Source organism: Vombatus ursinus, unplaced genomic scaffold (genome assembly GCF_900497805.2).
Source record: "Vombatus ursinus unplaced genomic scaffold, bare-nosed wombat genome assembly UNPS02014807.1, whole genome shotgun sequence".
In the NCBI taxonomy this organism is placed as follows: domain Eukaryota; kingdom Metazoa; phylum Chordata; class Mammalia; order Diprotodontia; family Vombatidae; genus Vombatus; species Vombatus ursinus.
In genome coordinates, this window is record NW_020954585.1 from 34,534,164 (window position 1) to 34,555,283 (window position 21,120).

At 38.9% G+C, this 21,120-nt stretch overlaps 1 protein-coding gene across 2 annotated transcripts in view; it reads right to left on the reverse strand.

Moving 5' to 3' along the window:
- The window catches only part of CEP120 (centrosomal protein 120), a 101,551-nt gene extending 100,355 nt beyond the window's left edge, over window positions 1-1,196 (reverse strand). For both annotated transcript variants that reach the window (XM_027874828.1, XM_027874827.1), the window contains exon 1: window positions 1,062-1,196. In XM_027874828.1, coding sequence (XP_027730629.1) covers window positions 1,062-1,110 — 49 coding nt within the window. In that variant the 5' untranslated portion in view covers window positions 1,111-1,196. The remainder of the gene's footprint in view (window positions 1-1,061) is intronic.
- Window positions 1,197-21,120: the final 19,924 nt, after the last annotated feature.

The window sequence follows — 21,120 nt, forward strand, 5'->3', positions numbered from 1 at the left end:
TAGCATTCATATCTTACCAAAAAAATCAAGCATGTAAAAAAAAATTTTTAAATCTACCAAGTATCCATCTAGTTTGGAAAAGAGGAGGGTCCCATCATTAACTGTTCAAACTGCCCAGCAAAATCTACATTTTGCAATACCTAACACATACAGTGCTGGAGGGAAGTTGAAGAAAATGAACCTTTAAAGGTCCACTGTTAACAGAAACTAAAGTGCACAAATACGCTGTCCTTTAAATATTAAAACACTAGCTACTACTGATTAAAAAACCTCTTTAGTGGAAGCTAGATGGCACAATGGATAGAACACCGAATCTAGAGTCAGGAACATCTGAGAAAGCTTTTCCTCCACCCCTCTAAATTCTAGTGTCTTCCCTAGTTGATTATTTCCAATTTATCTTCTATATAGCCTGTTTGTACACAGAGGTTTGTCTGCTATCACTTTGAGGGTGGGGCCTGCCTTTTTACATTTCTTGGTATTCCCAGAATTTAGCACGGTCAAGTACATTGTAGGTGCTTAATAAATGTTCATTGACAGTTCAGATCCAGCCACAGATACTTGCTACATGCAAGTCACTTAAGCTCTTTCTGCCACAATTTCCCTCATTAGTAAAACGGGGATAATAATAGCACCTGCTTCCCCAGGGTTGTTTGTCAGGATCAAATGAGATCACATTTGCAAAGAGCTTTGCACACCCTGAAGAGCTAGCTCTTATTATTATTATTACCACCAGATGTCCTGGGGATTACATTTCACACAGAACCGTAATGCCTAGAGTTTATCAGAACCCTGGGGACAGGGTTCTAATCGCTGGTTTCAAAGTTTCTAAACTTTGAAGAAGACTGTGCAGAGTATAACCTCGATCTTTCAAACACACACATTCACCCAGAGTCCCACACTGTTCCTTTATAATTTAAAGAGCAGCACAGGCAAAGGGGGTACCAGGCTCTCCCGGGGGGGGGGAAGGGAGGGGGAGGGGAGGGCCTGTCACCCCCTCCCTCCCAGCCAGCTGTCCTAGTAACAAAAGGGGGTGGGAGTGGGGGTGGGGAAGGCTCGCTCACCTTCCAGGATGGAGACCACGATCAACAGCTGGTCCGACTTGGAGACCATTTCTGCTGCTTGTTCCAGGAGGGAGACAAGGCTGCTGAATGAGAACAGGCCCTGATCGGGGGACCCCGGCTACACTCGGACCCCAGCCCCGAGGGCAGCCCTCCCCGGGGGACCCCCCGGCCGCGGCCCGCCTCCCGCAGCACCGCCCGCTCCCGGCGGCTCGGCCGTTGCCGCCGCTCGGCTCCTCCGCCTCCTCCGCGGCCCCGAGCTCCGGTGCTTTCGCTCGTCCCCTCCGCTGCTCCGAGGATGCTACGGTGACGGCGGCCTCCGCCGGCCAGGCCAGTTAAGGGAGCGAAGCGGCGCCGGCCGGGCCGGGCGGGGCCTTCGGCCGCTGGCGTGCCCGCTTTTCAAACCTCCCGGCAGGAGTCCCGCCGTCTGTCCCGCCGTATCCTCCGCCGTAGCCGCTTCTCTTCCGCCTAGCAACCCGGCCGCTGGGCCTAGCGTCTCAAGGGGGAAGCTGGAGGACAAAAGGCGATAGAGATGAGCTCAGCGAGGTCTAGAGCGCCACGGCCCCCGCCTTACGGACCGCTTTTTTCATTTGACCGTAGTCCCGGACAACGCGGGGAGGAGGAACGGAGGGAGAAAATGGGTAGTGGTTATTTCGCAGCTCCCCCTTGCAGTGAGCCGGGGAACCGCGGCCGATGTGACCGCTGCCTGTTTGCGCAGGCGCGCTGACGAAATCCCGCCGTCAAAAGGTCTTTTTCAGTTTCTGCTCTGGGAGTTTGTTGTTTTCTTCAACCCATATGAGTCTCAGTGCGGCTTGGGAGGAGGTAAAGAAACTCTCTTTAAAAGAAATTATAAACTATGCATATGGAAAAGTCCCATGAAATAAAATAGAAAATTGCAAGGTCTCCAAACCAACGTTGCACACAGTCCTTAGGACCGTTTTATTAATAAGGGCAATAAGTTCCTAAATTTAAAGCTTGAAGGGATTTTAGGGGACGTGGAGTTCTACCGCCCCTCGGTTTACAGATGGAGAATCGGAAGCACAGAGAAGCTAAATGACATGCCCAGGATCACACAGCTATTAATCGTTCGGGCAAGATTGTGGACACGGATCTTTGCATCCAGATTCACTGGCCTTCTGACTTCGCCCAGGGGACACTCCGCTTCCGGGCTCGGGGCATTTTCTCTGGCTGTCTCAGGCTTGGAAAGCTCCCCCTCCTCCCCTCCGACTCTTGCCCTCCAGGGCTTCCTTTAAGTCCCAATGAAAATCCCATCTTTTACTGGAAGCTTTCCCCAACCGCTCTTAATTATAGTGCCTTCCCTCTGTTGATCCTGTCTGTACGTGGCTTGCTTTGATCTATTTGTGTATCTCCTCCCTTAGATTGTAAGGTCCTTGAGAGTCGAGACTGCTTTTTACCTCTTTTTGTAAACCCAGTGTTTAATACAAGCCATGGTAGGCTCTTAATAAATATGGATTGATTGATCTTCCTTAATCCAAGTCCATTATTCTGTCCACCATATCATGTTGTCTCTACTGAAAAAAAAAAAAGACAGCAATTTCTTCATCCTATCAGTCACTACATAAGCCTAGCAAGTTTTTCAACTCCTTAGAAATAACACCAAAACAAATAAAATAAGCGTATCAACACAGAACTGCTCCTGAGCTCAGTAGGGCTGACTGCCCCGAGTTGTATAAACCAGGTTCGTCCCTGAGGGAGCCTGGTCTCTAAAAGGAAGATTCTGGTTTTTTGTTTTTTTTTTTTTCACATCTTCAACTCTAGTTCTTTATATCTCTTGTCGCAGAGTACCAGAGAGAATCAGTTAAAACCTAGGTTTGGCTGCTCTCTAGGGTCTCTTCAAAAAGGGAGCGTAGGAAGGTACTTTTGACAGTTATTTCCATCACAAAAGAAATGCTTAGGACACAAAAGACTCACAAACACCCTTTGACAAAGACTTAAACCTTGAAGTAGAAATTTGTAACTACCGTATTATTACATAACTACTGTATTATTACACTCTTCTGGGAAGTGGACATTTAATGCATGGACTGTTGAGTAGGCATTTTACCTTCACAGGCAGTACATGGTGTGAAAAACTCCCACAAAGTCCATATGTTCTGGGAAGCCAAGACAAGCATTGTGATCATCCTTTGGTCTGGTGTCATCTCCTTTAAGAAATGCTGTAGTAGTTATAGGGGGGCATCTCCCATGGTGCAGTGGTGACCAAGTGTGGGACCCAGGAGACCCTAACCTCAAACTCACAAGGTTTTCTCCAAGGCTGATAATGACCATCCAGGCATCCCTGTTTAGGGGATGCTAAGGGAAAGAAACTCATGCTCAGGGAAAGAAACAAGGCAAAAGAGCTAACTAGGGCCTTGAGATCCCAACTGAGGTTCACCTCCACAAGCAGAAAGAGAGAGAGAGAGAGAGAGAGAGAGAGAGTGCGTAACCTCTCTCTCCCTTAAAACCAATACAGGGCCCACCACCCAGTCACAGTCCCAGTGGAAGGGAGGTATGAATGGAGTATATGAGGCGCACCATACATAAGAGACCAATAAGGAGATTGCTTTGTAAGGAACAAAATTGAAGGTTATGTTATAACAGTATGGCCTTAGGCATAGTCACCTAAAATTTTTTAGCTACTGCCAAGAACAGATGGATGTACTTGATCCAAACCTAAAGAGGTTCTGCCAATGCTCTTCCAACATTATTTCGGCACCTAAGTCCTGATAAACTTAACAACAAAAAAAAAATCTGAGAAATAGTTGTATTATATAAGAGCTATTTTGGAATACTTGTACAAGTTATTTCTTTGTTATGTATATATTTTTAAAGTGCTATAGCTAATTTCTTTCACAGTCTCTTACAGACTACCTATATACATATACTCTGGCTGTGGCTATTTTCCTCTTTTCAATACATTTTCTATTATTTCAAGGATTGCTTATGTATGTTATTCTTTTCAGACTAACATTTTGGCTTAGTTGTCAGGATTCTTGTGTACCGGAGGACCAGTGAGCAAACTTTCTGCAGGTATGTGTGGTCACTTTCTAGCAGATAAGAGACCTTGACTTTCTGAAAGTCTCCCAGCTGGGACTTGGCTCACTGACCCATACTTTGAGAAGTAAAAGACCTGTAAGTAAATTGAAGACTAGACAATGTGAGTTGCAGAAAATTGGTGGCTCTGGCACTAAAGAGATTCCAACTGGTCTCCACTGGCTAAAATGGTGGAGAAATATGGGAAGTCTGACATGCTGCCAGCTTCTCTTTCTTTCTCTCTCTCTCTCTCTCCCCCTCCCAGAAATATATTTACTTCAAAAGGTGTAATCATAAATATACTAATATACAAACTTATTCCCCCAACGCGTGGGAGACATAATCCTTCTGAACCACTAGCATGTAGAGTGGTTATATTTATAATGGCCAAAGGAAGGTTCAATTGAACTAGATAAGGGAGAAGGGAATAAGAGTTTATATAGCATCTATTATCTTGTTTGATTCTCACAACAACCTCCCAAAGTAGATGCTTTTATTATCCGATTTTACAGTTGAAGGAACTAAGGCTAAATGATTTGCCCAAGGTCACATATAAATAAGTATCTGAGGCAGGATTTGAACTCCACTCTTCTTATTCCTGACTCCATGCTATCCACTGTACCAACAGCTGCCTCTAAGGATGTTAGTTTACTTAATGTGATTCTTGGACATCTTGCATCCAGAGCAAATGGATTATTGGTATCTTTAGGAAGAGTACAAACTTAAGAATGATTTGGATACTCAGAAAGAAAAACTTTAAAAAAATGAAAGAAGATATGGACACAACTGAAAATTACTGAACAACAAAAGTGAGAAAATTAAAAGCACTCTCTCCAAACCTTTTTCTTTCTCTGCCCTTCCACATCCTATCACAGCTCTGCACCCTTCAGTTCCTCATGGGCCAAGTGCTCTTGAAACCCGCTCAAATAGGATCTTAAATTGTAAATTGTGATTTTTTTGCTTTCACCTTATTTGCCTGTCAATCCTTGGAAAAAGACCTGCTGTGTAATTAAGGGCTACCATATTCTATACCCCAGGGAGAGTATTTTTGGAACTCCCCAGAGAAATTTCTGGATTTAGTTACTATGCAGCAGTTTCACCTCATGTTGGAAAAGCACCCCAATTGAAAAAGATAGATTCTGTCATGGGGGTCCACTCTAGTAATGTTACTGGCTTGATAAAAGGAATTAAATAAGGTACAATTAGCTACTGTAAAGATAAATCATGACCATCCATTAAGTAATACCCTATGTCTGAAGCTCAAACTGAGGGAATATGGCCAGTAATAGAAGATTTAGAAAAACGAGGAGTTATCAGAAAGGGACAATCCACATGTAATACCCCTATCTTACCAATAAGAAAAAAGGAAAATTAGATAAAGAAGGTTGACATGATTATCATTTTGTACAAGATTTAAGAGCTATAGATAAGTTTATAATTCTCATGATTCCAGTTGTTCCCAATCCTACTATTATTATTATAACTTTTGTACTTCTGACCTTGTGATTCTTTTCAGTAATCAGTGTTTTCTATTTTCTTTTCTATTCCATTAGCTGAAGAATCTAAATTCTTGTTTGCCCTTCCTTATGGGAGATCTCTGTATGGCAAAAAATTCCCCAAGAGTTCCATGATTCATCTACTATCTTTTCTAGACACTTGCAGGAGAATTTAAATTGTTTATTTCACCAAAAGGGTACTCCTTGATTCAATATGTAAATAATTTGTAGCTTCTAAAAATGAAGACCAAAATAAAATCAATACTCTTGCTTCGTTTAAGTTCTTAGGTATACAAGGACATAAGACATCTTTGAACAAGCTGTAGTATAGCCTGTCAGAGGTAAAATAGATAGGACGCCTCCTCTCAGCAGAAGGAAGGCATTATCCTTCCAAAGTGAACCAATTCTAAGCATGAGGCTTCCCCATACTAAGAAGTAGTTGCACTAATTCCTCAGTTTGATAGGCTATTGCAAACAGTGGATTCTTGCCTTTGCTAAAATTGCCAGGTTTTAACTTTGATGCTGCATAATAATTCCCCTAATCCCTTAAAATGGGAAGAATAATTTGAATAGACCTTTTTAACCTTGAAGGGAGCCGTTCATTATATCCTCTCTAGTAATAGGTAGACCCAATTTTAATAAACTTTTCCATTTATCTTACTATGAGAGAGAAGGGGTGGCAAATAGACTCCTCATTCAAAAATTGTGGCCAGATTATGAACCTGTAGCATATTTTTCAGTTTGTTTGTATCTTGGGTCCCTGAGGATTCCAGTATGCCTGTGAACAGTGATAGTAGATGTTATAGTAGAGAAAGTGCAGGTCTTAACCCTGGGACATATGACCTATCTGCATATTCCCCATTCAGTAATGGCTATATTGCAAGTCTATTAGCCACAATATCTTTGTAAAACATCAAACTACTTAAGAACAAGCCCTACTGTCCAACCCAAATATTATTCTAGGCTGATGTAATCTAATAAATCCCACTACTCTTTTTCCAGAAAATAGGGACCTGGAGGATCATGACTGCCTAGTGACAATTGAGGGAGAAAAGCCTCGACCTAACCTTTCAGCTATCCCTTTACAGAAATGTAATTTAATATTATTCATAGATGGATCTGGATAGACTTGCACAAAATAAAGAAGAGTGAAATGAGCAGAACCAAGAGAATATCTGTATAAAGTAACAGCAATGTTGTTTTAAGAACAACTTTAAGCAACTAAGTCATTTTGACTATTATAAATATCCAAATTAACCACAAAGGACCTATGAAGGAAAATGCTATCTGCATCCAGAGAAAGAACTGATGAATAGAAGTATGTATAGAATGATTTTACATATATGTACATATTTGTGTTTAATGGTAGCCGTCTCTAGGGCTGGAGGTGGAGAAGTAGGAAAAAATGTCAAATGATAATTTCATTATATATTTAAAAGGAATAACAAGTTGTACATAATAGATTTACAATTTCATGTGCAATCATTTTTTTCTATTCTATTCTGTTATGGAAATGCTTGATTTATTTCTTAAGTTCAGAATAAAATAAATGAAATTTTTAAAAAGAGAGTAAAGATAGTATAGATAGCAAATATGTTTTAGAGACTTGCCATGATACTAGGCAAATTTGGAAAAGTCAAAACTTTCTTACTTACCTCCATTGAAACTAAGGTATCCTATGGACTATTGATCATTTCTTTGCTAAAAGTCTCATAGTTGCCCCTGGAAATATTAGTGATGCATTGTAAAGTTCACACTAGGCAAGATGATCATATTTCTAAACGGAATAATTTTGCAGATAAAGCAGCAAGGAGCTTTGGTAGAAAAGGGAATCCTCACCCATGAAAATCCTTTGGTAATTTGAGATTCTTTCCAGCAGTTTCAAAATTATATCTGCAAAAGAGAACTTTGAAGATGAAAGGCTATGGAGAGCTTTAAAGATAAAAAGTGGCATGTGGGAGCTCTTTAATGGAGCTATACACATTTTTCAAACTTTATATGCTTAGATGGCATTGCTTTGTCATCTACAGATTCACACTGGTCTAAGGCTTACAGTACATGTTACATTCAAGGTTTTCAGTACATATTACTCTTGTCACAAGGAGGATAGTATAAAAGAAATTTTAATAAGATGTTTAGTCTGTCAGAAAAATTCTGTATGATCTAGCCCAAATGTAAGACCTACAGGATTTCTAAGACCTTCACTTCTTGGTACCTGATGGCAAATGAACTTAATTGAATTTAATCCAACTGAAGGTAAAAGATTCTGTCTAAAAGATTCTGTGATGTTGGCAGGTTGACATGAGGCTTTTCCAACCTCAAAGTCATACACCCAAGCAGTAGTTAAGAACTGATAAATTATATTACTTCTACTTTTGTAATACCAAACCAGCTGGAATCTGACAGAGCTAGCTATTTTATAGTTAAATTCCTTCAAGAACTTTGCCAATGTCTACCAATTCCTATTTTCTTTTATACTCTTTACCAACCCCAGTCACTGAGATGAATTGAAAGAGTAAATAGAACACTGAAGAATTCTTTAATCCAAATACAACAATCTACAGGACTGAATTAGCCTAGAGCTTTACCTCTAATCTTTTTTTTTTTTTTTTGGAGGCAATTGGGGTTAAGTGACTTGCCCAGGGTCACACAACTAGTAAGTCTCAAGTGTCTGAGGCCAGATTTGAACTCACATCCTCCTGACTACAGGGCCAGTGCTCTGTCTACTGTGCCACCCAGCTGCACCTACTTCTAACTTTAATGAAGATTCATGCTACTCCTTCCAGCAAGCATAGCATCTCCATCTTTTAGTTAGTGTTAAGGATGCACCCTTCTCCTCTCCCAGATACTTTTGAAACTAGCCATAATCAAATACAATAATTGAAGGGTTTATTTTCCTCCATAGGAGAAGTATTACAGCAAGTAAGTCAAACCTAACAAGAGCCACACAAGGAATTGTGTCATCAGTAACTACCGGGAAATAGAGTGAATATAACGGTCTTCTATTATCAGAATGGATTGGCTGCCGATAGGGAAGGACCTTTTGAATACTGCTGGTGATCCACATGGTCATACAAGTTGCAGAAGACCCACTTGGATACATTCCAGCTACATTAAACCAGCTCCAAATGAAGAGTAGACTATGACTCTTGTTAAAAGACTAATGGATACATTTTCACCCACACAAAGAAATGAAGTCCTCTGAGAAGATCTATTAAATGGGTTTATAGTAACTTGAGTTGACTTTTTTGCTATTCTATTTTGACAGCATTCATAACTCCACTTTTAATTTTAAAATGCTTACTTTTCTAATAGGCCCCAAAATGAAGAAATTGAGTATTTTTTATAACTAGATTTCTCCTGTTTACTGGTGATGATAGCTTTTATTTTTATTCATTTACTGATTGCCCAGAATGGGGAATCTGTTCTTGGTCTGTGGCAATAGGGAATGTAGATGAAAGTACTCTGTTATGGCAAATATACACACACAGACATATACGTACATCTGTATATAATATATAATATAATTCTACCGGTCAAGTTATTGGCAGGGTACGTCACTAAATGGACTTTTTTGAAAATAGTAGTATCATTACCACTATTAAACTGTTCTTCATGGTCACCAAATGTCTCTCAAATATGTGTTCAAGAAGTTACATAATGGAGATCTCATTATATCCACCCTAAGGATCTAAATTACACCATCATCACCAACTCTTCTAACTGCTCACTAACTGTTGGGATTTGGTTTAATCATACTTTTATCGGATATAAAAATTACCATAATAGGACTAAGTCCAAAGAATGTCATTGATTTCATCAGGTTACTCAGAATGTTACTCCTAGAAATGATGTTCCTTCTATTTTTAGATCTTGGCAGACCAAAGCACAATTTTAATAGCCCCTAGATTAATGAAGTGGATGTTTTCATTGAATGTTCAAAAGTCAATATTATTAGGTTCAGAACTTCATGTATTCCCTGGTCAATGTCCTTGTGGAAAGCTTTTGTGAATGGACCCAAGTAGGTTTGCATTCAGATCAAGTGAGATTTGTTAGACACTGTCCTCAGCTGGGGGTGGGAGGAGGCACAGGAACTGGTATTACTAATACCTTTGAAATAAAAACTTAACTAATAAATTGAGTGCTCTGGGTTCATTTTAGAAACACATTATTTAAATGCAAACTAATTGAGATCATAACCTCATGCAAGATATGATTTGTAATGCCCAACGAGACTGGGACTTGAAGAGATTACATGGAATTGAACTGCCTAGAATACACAAAGTATTGATTTTTCTGACAATGAAATTATGAAGTTGGATAGTTTTCCATTGTTGAAAAGTCTGACAGCCTTGTTGGTCAATAATAGTATGCTTATACCATAGAGATAAGTTGGTAATTGTATCCTGCCTAATCCCAATGTGGGTTTTTTTTGGTTTTTATTTACTTATTCATTCATTCATTTATTCATTTGTTTGTTTGTTTGTTTATTAAGCAAGAATAGCATTGAGGAATTGAGTGATCTGGATCCATTCTTTGATGACTATCAAATGAATGACCTCTATGAGTATTTTGAGACATCCTGTGACAAATAAGGAACACTACCATATATCAGTCAGTCAATAAACATTTATTAAACACTTGCTATGTGCCAGAAACTGTGCTAAGTACTTGGGATATAAATGTGGGAAGAGTTCTTTGCTCTGCTCTCCAATCAGAGATGCAGAAAGTACTGATGAATACCAGGGCTGTTTCTAACATGCAGGATGATGAGATCCCTGATGATGAGGTTTCTGGGGGCATGATGGAGAAGTTCAAAGATGAGAAGCCAGGTGAGAAATGTTCCACATGTCAAAATTTTGGATTTCCAGGAATTCAAACTAAAAAGAGTCAGTCCAAATGTTAAAGAGAAAATGGGGGTTCATGACTTGCAAAATGTATTTCCAAGAGAACCAAAAATTTTAATTCAAATGTTGGTTTACAAACTGACAAGAAAGTTATACCATCTCTAGGAAGAATAGAAGCATTGAAGAATATTATAGTTGGGGGGCAGCTAGGTGGCACAGTGGATAGAGCACCGGCCCTGGATTCAGGAGGACCTGAGTTCAGATCCGGCCTCAGACACATAACACTTACTAGCTGTGTGACCCCGGGCAAGTCACTTAACCCCCACTGCCCAACAAAAAACAAAACAAAGAAGAATATTATAGTTGGTTGTTATTGTCTGATTAGATACCTAGTAGAGAATGCAAATCAGGACTTACCAAGTGTGATGAAAAAGAGATTGAAGAAGACCAGAAATGTACTGGAGCCAACTCCAGTGGGAGAAAGAGAGAGATGATTCCTCTGAAACCACAATCAGGACTTGATTTATGATTTTGTTGATTAAACTTTAAAAACTTAATAATGCAGATTAAACCAAAAGCTATGTCAAGGAGTACTTTTTTTTTTCTGAGAGGGTTGTTAAACATTGACCAGCTCACCTCTGAAGAAGAAATGGCTGCTAATGGATTCTGAATGCTGTGTTAAGAACGTTTGAAACCTCTTAAAAGAAGTAGTTTGTAGGTTTTTAAGGTTAATAATCCTAAGTGTTCTTGAGATTAATAACTTCATTCCTTTTAGCAGCAGCAGCAGCAGCAGAAAGTTGCTCATAAGCACTTTTGAAATGCTTAAAAATGCCACTTTAAAATCTTGTAATAAAAATTTTTAAATCAATGAAATGTCAATTTTCTGCAAGTAGAATAAATAAAACCTTTAATAAATAAAACAAAACAGAGGGATGTTAGAGCAGAAACTATTTCATAACATTTAGAGGTTTATGACTCCTTTTTAAAGAAAGTATTTCTTTCCTTTATAAATTATAGCAATCTTAAAATCCTGAAGAGATTTATGAAAGCATCACGATAGTATAATATTTTTAGTAAATCCATATGGATCTTTTCTATCTGATGACTAAAGCTTACAAGTTAGACAGGTGCTCTGGGTGTGGCAACGACCTTCCACACTAACTATAAGGCTGTGCCAAGAAAATTAAACCTTTCTTTCAATCAAAACGTTAGATGGTTGTGTAACCATCTGCAGTGAACAACTTTAGAAACAATGAACAGGTCTATGCAGAAGGTACCGTAAAAGCTGAGTTTTGACATTGCTTAGTGACACTGGCTGAAGTACTATTAACAATTAGGTCTCAGAATGATAGGAGTGGGGAGTATGAATAGAAGAAAGAATACACAGTTTAAGAATACTTGGACACGACTTTGGCAGTTGAAATCTTTTTAGATGTTTCTATCCATTATTATTAAGCATCCCCTTTGTGTTTTAGAGAACTAGTCAAGTGCCTTACTATGCATGGAGGAAAATATTTGTTTTTATTATTATTACTAATATCTTTAGCTAAGTCTCAGGGCTTACCAAAGGGGAAACAAGAAAACCTGAAGAGACAATAAATTATTATGGAATAAAGGCTGCATTGCCTCTGATATCTATTGGTTGGGTGATCCTAGGCAAGATTAAAACTTTTTAACCATCAATTTTACTGCCTGGAGAATAATAATTGTAGTACCCATGTTGTAGAATAATATCTGTGTAGCAGATATAAATAGGATCTGAGTCTGACCACATTCATCCAACTGAGCCTTCTACTTCATTCATTGTTATATTTTAATTTATTAATTCTAACATGTACAGCTATCAAGGGGTGTGTTGGATAATTTATTTCTCATTAATAAATTCATAATCTCTTCTTATTAATTAATGTAAGCCCTCATTACAACCCATAAAATACAAATTATTCAGTGACATTGCTAAATATGTAATTTGTTAACAAATTAGAGCAATAACAAACATAAAGACATATTAATATATTATTCCTCTCATGACTTAATATATACATATACATATATTCATACACACATGTGACCAGAAACTCAATTCCAAATCATTCAACTGCCTCTAGATTATAATTAAGGTCTTTTAAGCTTTCTCTTCATATTTCTCTTCAGGATTAGTTTTTTATCTTTCTTCCCTCTTCAATAAACTCAATAAACAGTTCATAATGGGAGAGGTTTCTCCTTATCTTCTTCCAGTCCCCTCCACAGTGTCTTCTGAGGTCTTTATAGATCACAAATAAACCTTCTCCAAGACTCCATAGGAAGAAGTATTTCATATCAACCTATTTTCTAAACTGTCACTTTAAAACTGCCAAACTAACTGGAACACAAAATTAGCTGATAGAAATTTGCTTGTTTTCTACTTATTTTTCTCCTAACATTCCATCTTAGCTCTTAAGGCTACAGTAATAATACTTTATCTGGAGCTTAAAAGAAATAGTAACAGTCTCCATAGTCTCTATAATCTAAACTTTAGAAATAAGAATTGCATTTTTCCCTGTGGCCAAAAATGTTCATTTATGGATACGGTAAATCCACAGTTCATTGCTATAACAGAAAGAGCTGCTATGAATAGTTTTGTTCATATAGATACTTTTCCTCTTTCTTTGATCTCTGGTGTATAGACAGATCTAGTAGTGGTATCCCAGTGAAAGGATATGCGTGGTTTAGTGACTTTGAGGATGTAGTTCCAAATTACTTTCCAGAGTGGCTGGACCAATTTCTATCTCGACTAACTGTATTAATGTGTCTGTTCTCCCACTGGCTCCTCCAAAATCGTCATTTTCCTTTTTTTCTGTATCTATGCTAAATCTATATGAAGTGAAATGGCAGAAATGTTTTAATGTGCATTTATCTAATTTATGATTTGGAACTTTTTTTTTATATGGTTGTTGATAGCTTGGGTTTCATCCTTTAAGAACTCATTATTCATATCTTTTGACCACATATCTAAGGAATGGCTCTTGTTCTTAATTTATATGATCAAAAGTTTCTATTTTTCTCTCAAGAATTTTTTTTTTATCTAACACTGGTTGGAATAACCCTTTCCACAAAGCACAATGTCTTAAGAATGTTGTCAAAGAAATGATAGATAAATACTGGGCTAGACTGTGTACAAGTGCACAAGAGAATCTCGGGTTTCTGGTGGCCTTGAAGGGAAACTTCTCCAAGAAGACAGAAAGGCAGAAGTGTGGTAAACCCTTCAGGTTCCCTCCTTCTGCTGGGCAGTACAGGGAATACTACTCCTCTATCTCTTACAACTGAAAACAAGAGAATGTTTTAAAAAAAAAAAAGGTGAATTTACCCTTGTGAATTTATCTTATTTATAAATAGCTGATTTCATGTTATTTACCCAAGTAGACTGTGAGTTCCATAAAAGCAGGGACAGTTTTTTTTTCCCTTTCATTGTAACCTCAATGCTTAGCACAGTGCCTGACACATAGTAGGCACTTTATAAATGCTCATGACTGACACCCAAAATCTCTTTATAAAGTGAGGATGGAAGTAGAGAGAAAAGCAGAAACTGAGACAATTGCACATGAGAGAGAAGCTTGGACCAAGAAGCAATTGGGGGAGGAAGAGAGTAGACCAAGCTGAGGGCTGGATCAGGACCAGCCAGAGCCAGCGGTGGCTGGCGAGAACAAATAAAGTCCAATCCATAGCTCCTGGAGGTGATATGGCACAATGCAAGGAGCACTGACCCTAGAGTAAGAGAACAGAGACCCAAATCCTTCCTTGGATGACATTGGGCAAACCATTTAACCTCCCTTACCCTGTTTCAGGATTTATAAAATGAGAGGGGCTTGACTAGATTACTTCTGAAATTACTTCCAGTTTTATACCTATGCTTCTTTGATCCCTTCTACCTCTCCTTCCCCAGGGTGCAACAGTGGGAAAAGTTCCACCTAAGGCTTAAATCTTAATCCTACTTCTTCAAGGAGGGAGAAAGGAAGAAAGAATCAATCCTGATGGCAGCCTGCTATATATGAAACAATGTATTGATATTAAAACAAATATTGATCCACGCTTTCTATGCCATTTGATTCTCATGATAAATTATGTCCATTTACAATACTATTGTCTAATGCTATGAATTTGGGGGTGTGCATTGAGAGGTGTAGCCATCTCATGGGGAAAAATGCAGTTTGACGTCAATGTGAGAGGGAGAAGGGGATAAAAGAAGGAGAGAGAAAGAGAAGAGAGGAGAGGAAAAGAGGAAGAGAAGAGGGAGAAGGAAAAAGAGGAAGATGAGGAAGAAGAGGAGGAGGAAGAGGAGAGTATTTTGAACATATTCCGGAGCATGAATTTGAACCTAAAGGGATAGTTAATAAGTAGATGAGCCTGTGACAGATGTGGAAAGTACCAAGCTTGTCCCCAAGTGCTGCTTTTAGCCTAGCCTAGTCTAGCCTGGCAGTAGGTTACTCTCCTATATACATGTACATCCCTGTTTCACCAATAATTTTTGAGTTTCTAGTTCTTTTATGTTTTGCAGAATGCCTCATCATGATATATCAGCAAATACAAAGCTGGAAAGGCTCTTGGTATGGCCTAGTTATGAACTATGTCTATTATTTGAGGGTTTTGAAGAGGTTCATCACCAATTTGACTACAGTATGATTAATGTTTGGGGCACAGCGACTCTTGAAGACCATCTACTAAGTCATAAAGAGTTGTAATGTGCATTAGAAAAGGGAATACTCGTACTAAAAAAAAAAACCCACCAACCCTCAAATGACTAAAATAATTTCCTAAAATATTTGTTCATTCAAAATAGACTAGTTTAACAGCAATTACCTAGAAGGTCCTATGACTAGCAAACTTTTATTTCCTTCTCTAATCCATGTGGTTGGGAGGCCCTGTCTGAAAAACCCATTTCCCAGTTACAACCACTATCTGCTCTTTCTTGCACTTGTACGTTCTTCCGCTTTCCATGTCCCTCTGCTGTTGCGCACTTGCTCTCATTATTCTCTTTAGAGCTCTTTCCCTGTTATTAACAAATTTCCCAGCAAAGTCTCACCTCACTCACACCTGGAGTCTCTTTAGAATCACTCTTCTTCTTGTCTGCCACATTGCCAGCACCCACCCCTACCTACACACACACACACACACACACACATGCACACACGCACACATACACACGCACGCACATTCTTGTTCCCCTTTATGTTGGCCTGCTAACAAGTACCATACATCTCTTCATTGACCTCTGAATGATACTCATTTTTAATTCTTAAGACACTGCACTATTGTATACTATGATTGCCATTCTACACATTTCATTCTAGTATTTCCATTGCGATACTGCCACATTGGTTAAATGCTAGATTTTTGCAATTTCTGGAAGGCAATCTACCTCATTCTCCTTCTCCTATTTAATTGTAGGCCCAATTCATTTTGCATTTTCAATTTTTGTCAAAGATACTGTCACTGATGAGAGGGTTCTAAGGCTGTTCATCTAACTTAAAATCTCCCTGTAAGGGGTGCCCATGTGAGAGTAGCCCTGGCAAAACTCTTATCAGTTTTGGATTGTCTTCTGTCCAAGGGCCAGGGCTACGGCATGCTGTAGGGATCACAGAAAGGGACGAAGGAGCATTTCTGATGACTTCTAACACCAGAAAGTGCCAGACTGTCCTTCCTTTGCCTTCAGATTACCAAAGGTGGAAGGTGGAAGACCATCCGCATCCCTCTACTCCCCTTGTTTCTTCATGGCTTCCAAAATTATTGCTGGCCTAGTCCCAGACATGCAATTCCATTCCCTTGATTTTTTCATGATCTGTGAGGGATTATAATGGGTAATTCAGGTTTATCTCTCTGATACTCTGAGAAGTAAAGCCAGGATGAGGTTATGTATAGGATGGCGCTATTGGAGGTGGCTAGGCTGAGTACTCTATGAGGAGAGCACTTAAGCAATATCCTTTACTTTTTCAATGATGATAAATTATGTAGCTACAGAAGGTGATTGCCTGTGTTATATCAACATAGAGGGTGAGTCATATATTCTATAATCTCATATTTCAAAGCAATATTAATTTTTTTATCTCCTAGTTTAAATTCAGAATCCAGAAATCGGATTGCATTGAGACTGAAGGATATTGCTACTCTTTGGGACCAGCAAAAAGATAGTTAAGGTTTAACTCTCTCTACTCTTTCCTGCTTTTGCCTATAGTCAGCAGACACTCTATATTATGTTTTCCAATTATTTAAGCAATTATTCCCCTATCTAGAGGCTTATAGTATATCTCTCTCACCCAAACTCTCCTTGGGCAAGAAAGAAGTTCTCTGTGGCTCCTTAAGCCTTTTTGAACAGGCCCAGTTCTGACTCAGCAGGTCATCAATAGTCTGTCTCTTTGCCAGGTGGTTGGTACACCAGAACCAGCTACAGAATGACTGCATATGTTTCCAACCAGGGCCTTTCCATTGCATATCCTCAGGCTCCCCAGCCTCTTTCTCAAGGACTAGCATCAGGCAGAGCACACTTCTAGTACTCTGAGGATGGAGCTCCTTTGGCTAGGCCCCATTGCATAATTAAGTGCAAATAGAGGGACTACAAAGGAGTAGCCAGAGGCTTGTGATACAGAAATAAAGAAGCAGAAAGGATGAATCTTTTCTGCCCGACTGTAGGGATAGGCTAATGTTACATCTCCTCTCCTACCCACTCTCAACCCCCAATCCCTACTAGGGGCTGAGTCAATGAAAAAGAATCTTACGGATTCTATTTTATTAATGCTTCATCCTTTTTTTTTTTGTTAATGTGCATAAGCTTCTAAATGGCAGGAATAGATGAACAATGACACACAAGACCATTCATTACCAAGCTGTCGCGTGGGTAAACAGGATGCAGGTTGCTGATATTCTGACATTGGGAGGTGGGGATTTGGGTTTCTCTCACACACCTAAACCTTCAAACATTGCTGGATGCCACCATCTAGTGGTTGCAAGTGGGAACTTTAAAATTATTATTTTTGTGTGGGGAAATTTTTTTGTTTTTGTTCTCTGCTCTGAGGGTTTAAAAACCATTTAAGTTTTTTCTACCTACTTCTTATTAAGCATAATTTCTTGCATTAAATGCTGCATTCACTTACTAAATATGGTTCATATTTTTATGAATTTTAATTTTAAATATCACATATTGATTTATTATTTTCCTTTATACCTTGAATTTAAAGTTTAATTTAATTTCAAATTAGCTACTTTTAAGAAAAATTATTAGATATTAAATTTTTTAAAAATGTAATTTTGCATTTAAAGTGACATGTGATTTCCTTTTGAAGTGTGTTTTTATTTTTCTGTTATACTGATTTATATTCTCTCTTTGAAGTTATCAGGTTGTTTTCAGTGCTGTTTTATTTCTAGATATATTTTGTTTTGGATGATTTTGCTTTCTTTCTCTGTGTAACAGTTTTCATTGAGTTTGATCTGTTATCATGTATTGCTTCTGTATAGTAATGCTTATTATTTGATGATGCCAAAGTGAACACTTATATAATTACCTGTTGATTCACAAATGGAATGTCATTACTGATGTAGCTATTTAGCTGGATGTTCACCTTGCTGATTCTTGATGTTGCTGTTATTGGAGGAAAGGGAGAGGAGGAAGGGAATAAGCATTTATGTAGTACTTACTATATGCCAGGCACTGTACTAAGTGCTTTACAAATATCATCTCACATGATGCTTGCAACCCTGTGAGGTTGTTGTTGTTAAAGTTTTGTTGTTGTTGTTGTTACTATTTAGTTATTTCAGTTGTGTCTGATTCTTTGTCACCTCATCTGTAGTTTTCTTGGCAGACAGTAGAGTAGTTTGCCATTTCCTTCTCCAGCTCCTTTTACGAATGCGGAAACTGAGGCAAACAGGGTTAAATGATTTGCCGAGGGTCACACAGCTAGGAAATGCTTGAGGCTGGATTTGAACTCAGGAAGATGAATCTTCCTGACTCCAGGCCTGGTGCTCTATTCACTGTGCTGGATTTTTACAGTTTACAGTTACATAATTTCTTGAATGTCATTGTCATTGAATGTCTACTATTTTTGAGCTTGGATTAGTTGTTGGTTAAGCTGGTAGATAATCCTCAGATGATTACTTAAATATTGGGTTTATGGATCAGTAGTATGAAAATATAAGTATGATGCCATACCACAATGATGAATGTTCACCTTCATAAAGTATTACTGATATTTGAAGTAGATATTGTGTATAAGTCTGAGATGCACTAAATGTTTTGAAGGACAAAATTCAAGAGTTGAGGATTTGTAAAATAGTCCATTCCAGAGCAAGGTTGAGCCAATGAATTGGATTGATTGGTGAATGACTAGATCTGACTACTCAAACATACTTGACAAAATCTAGATGAGGTATAATACCTCAAAATTGGCTTATAGTCCTTTCTCAGTAGTAGAAGAGTGCTATAGAAAACTTGCCACTTTACACAGTGCAGGCAATGACATAGCATAACAGCTGATAAACAAGCTTGATTCTAGAGTTCTTACTTGTACAGGAAGTTGAGGCAAGATCTTCACCATCAAAATCAGACACTTCATCTGTGACCATGGCTTATTTCATATTCTCTGTGTTGGAAGGAGAATACTCACTCACACGTGAGAAATACTTTCCCTGAGCCGTAAGAGGAACATCAGGTGAGGGATAAATCCTCTGGATTGCACTGATTAGCCTCACCTGAGAACAGGTTTGGATCTATTCCTTTGCAAAAGGTAATGACTGCTAACTGGATCTGAGGTAAAGGTTCTCCTCAAATTTGGGGAACACAGTTGGCGAGGGCTAGAGTCAATGGTAGAAAGAGACTGGACATTCCCCAAAACCCTAGAACAGGCTTGTTACAAAGGACTACCGAACTGACTTTTCACCATTGCCTCAGCTCTGCACAATTCCCTCCAGATTCATGTCTTCTTGCAAGCTAGGTCAGGAGTTTCTCTCATCCTTCTGGTGGTCATCTTCTCTAAGAAGCACTGTAGTAGTTGTTGGAGTTCTTCCCTAAGTACTATTGTTGTTGTTGTTTGTCCTATGTGCTTAAAGAGGACCACTACATCAGAGAAGTGATGCCACAACATGCAAGTGAATTGGAATTAAGTGAGAGAGGGCTGTGCAAAGTCACAAGCCTCACTTTCTCCTCTGGAGCCATCTGGTTACAGTGGTAAGATATAGATCAGGAGGACTAGAGATGGCCCTGAATGCAGTGGAAGATCTTGGCCTTTTTAAGCTAAGGTCTTTAACAGGTTTCACTTTGACTGTGGTGACACCTTGTCAGTGATTAAGGCTAAATAAGAAATGGGGCTAGTCTCTTTTACCTAGTCAAAAAAAATCAGTCTGGGAGGGGAAGAACCTCAGGATTTTTGGCCAAAACAGAAACATCAACTATTTACAGTTCCCAGAATTGGACATCCCAACCTCTCCAACTCATGTGATCGACTCCAAAAGTGGAAATATTTATTTTAGAATCACTTCTCAGTCACTTGTAATCAGAAAAGAAACAAAACAGAGAGGCAGCAGAAAAGCCAGGCTCAGGATATGTGGGGAAGGTAACCCCTTCCCTCATAGGAAGTCCTAGATAGGGAGTCTTAGATATTTCATCTTCTGAAGAGAAAGGAGGGAAAAAGAGAAGAAAGGAGAAAGAGTGAGGAATGAAGGTAGAGGAAAAGGGAAACTGAGGTAGAAAAGAGAAACTGAGGTAGCACCCTACTCCCTTGCTACTGTTACGGGAAAGGGAGAGGAGAGAAGACCAAGAAACTCCAAACACAGGGTTTGCTTCTCAAAGCACAAGTCCTACGGCACTGAGGCACAACATAAGTTTTCAGGGGAGCTCTTTGATCGAACAATGAAATGGTCTCTGAAGAGCCATTCTCATTCATGCTCCATGGGGCATACCCCAATCCAACCCTTAAAACACTTGTAAGACAAACATAGGTAAATACAGTGTGCAAAATTATATAATGATTGTATTAGCAAGAAGCTATGTAAGGTTCAAATAAGACCACTACTAACAGAGAACTCAAGGAAAGCATTGTGGATTAAGTGGCCTTTGAATTGGGCTTTATGTAATGGGCAAAAATTAAACAGATGAAGAGGGAGAGGAAGGACATTCCAGGCATATGTAATTATGTGAGCAAATGCACTGAGATAAAGTGCATAACATGTTTGGCTGGCAGAGTATAGTGTAGTTTAGTTTGGCAAGAACACTGAGTGTGGTGGTAGGAGATAAGTCTGGAAAAAGTCAAGTGGAATCAAATCATGGAGAGCCAGATGTAATACAAAGCACGGACTTGAATTTATGCATATTTCCTCCCCAGCTCCATAAGGTATTGTCAGAGCTCTAATTGTGTGGGATTTTAGGGCTTGTGTGCCTGTGTTACTCATTCATTCATTTGTTTTGTTTGTTTGGTATGTAGGAGAGAGGAAGAGAGGTATGGCCAAGAAAAGAAAGGTAGGAAATTTTCTTTTAGCTTGATTTAGAAAGAAGAAGCATCTTTTCTTTTCAAAGAGGTCCAAGTGTCAAATATTAACAGTCATCACTTGATTATATTATATGAGATCTGGTTATGTAATCTCAAGGTTGACACCAGCTTTTATTTATCTAGTTTGGGGCACTAGTTGTTTTGAGATATCAAGCTAATGTGCCCAACACAGAGATAT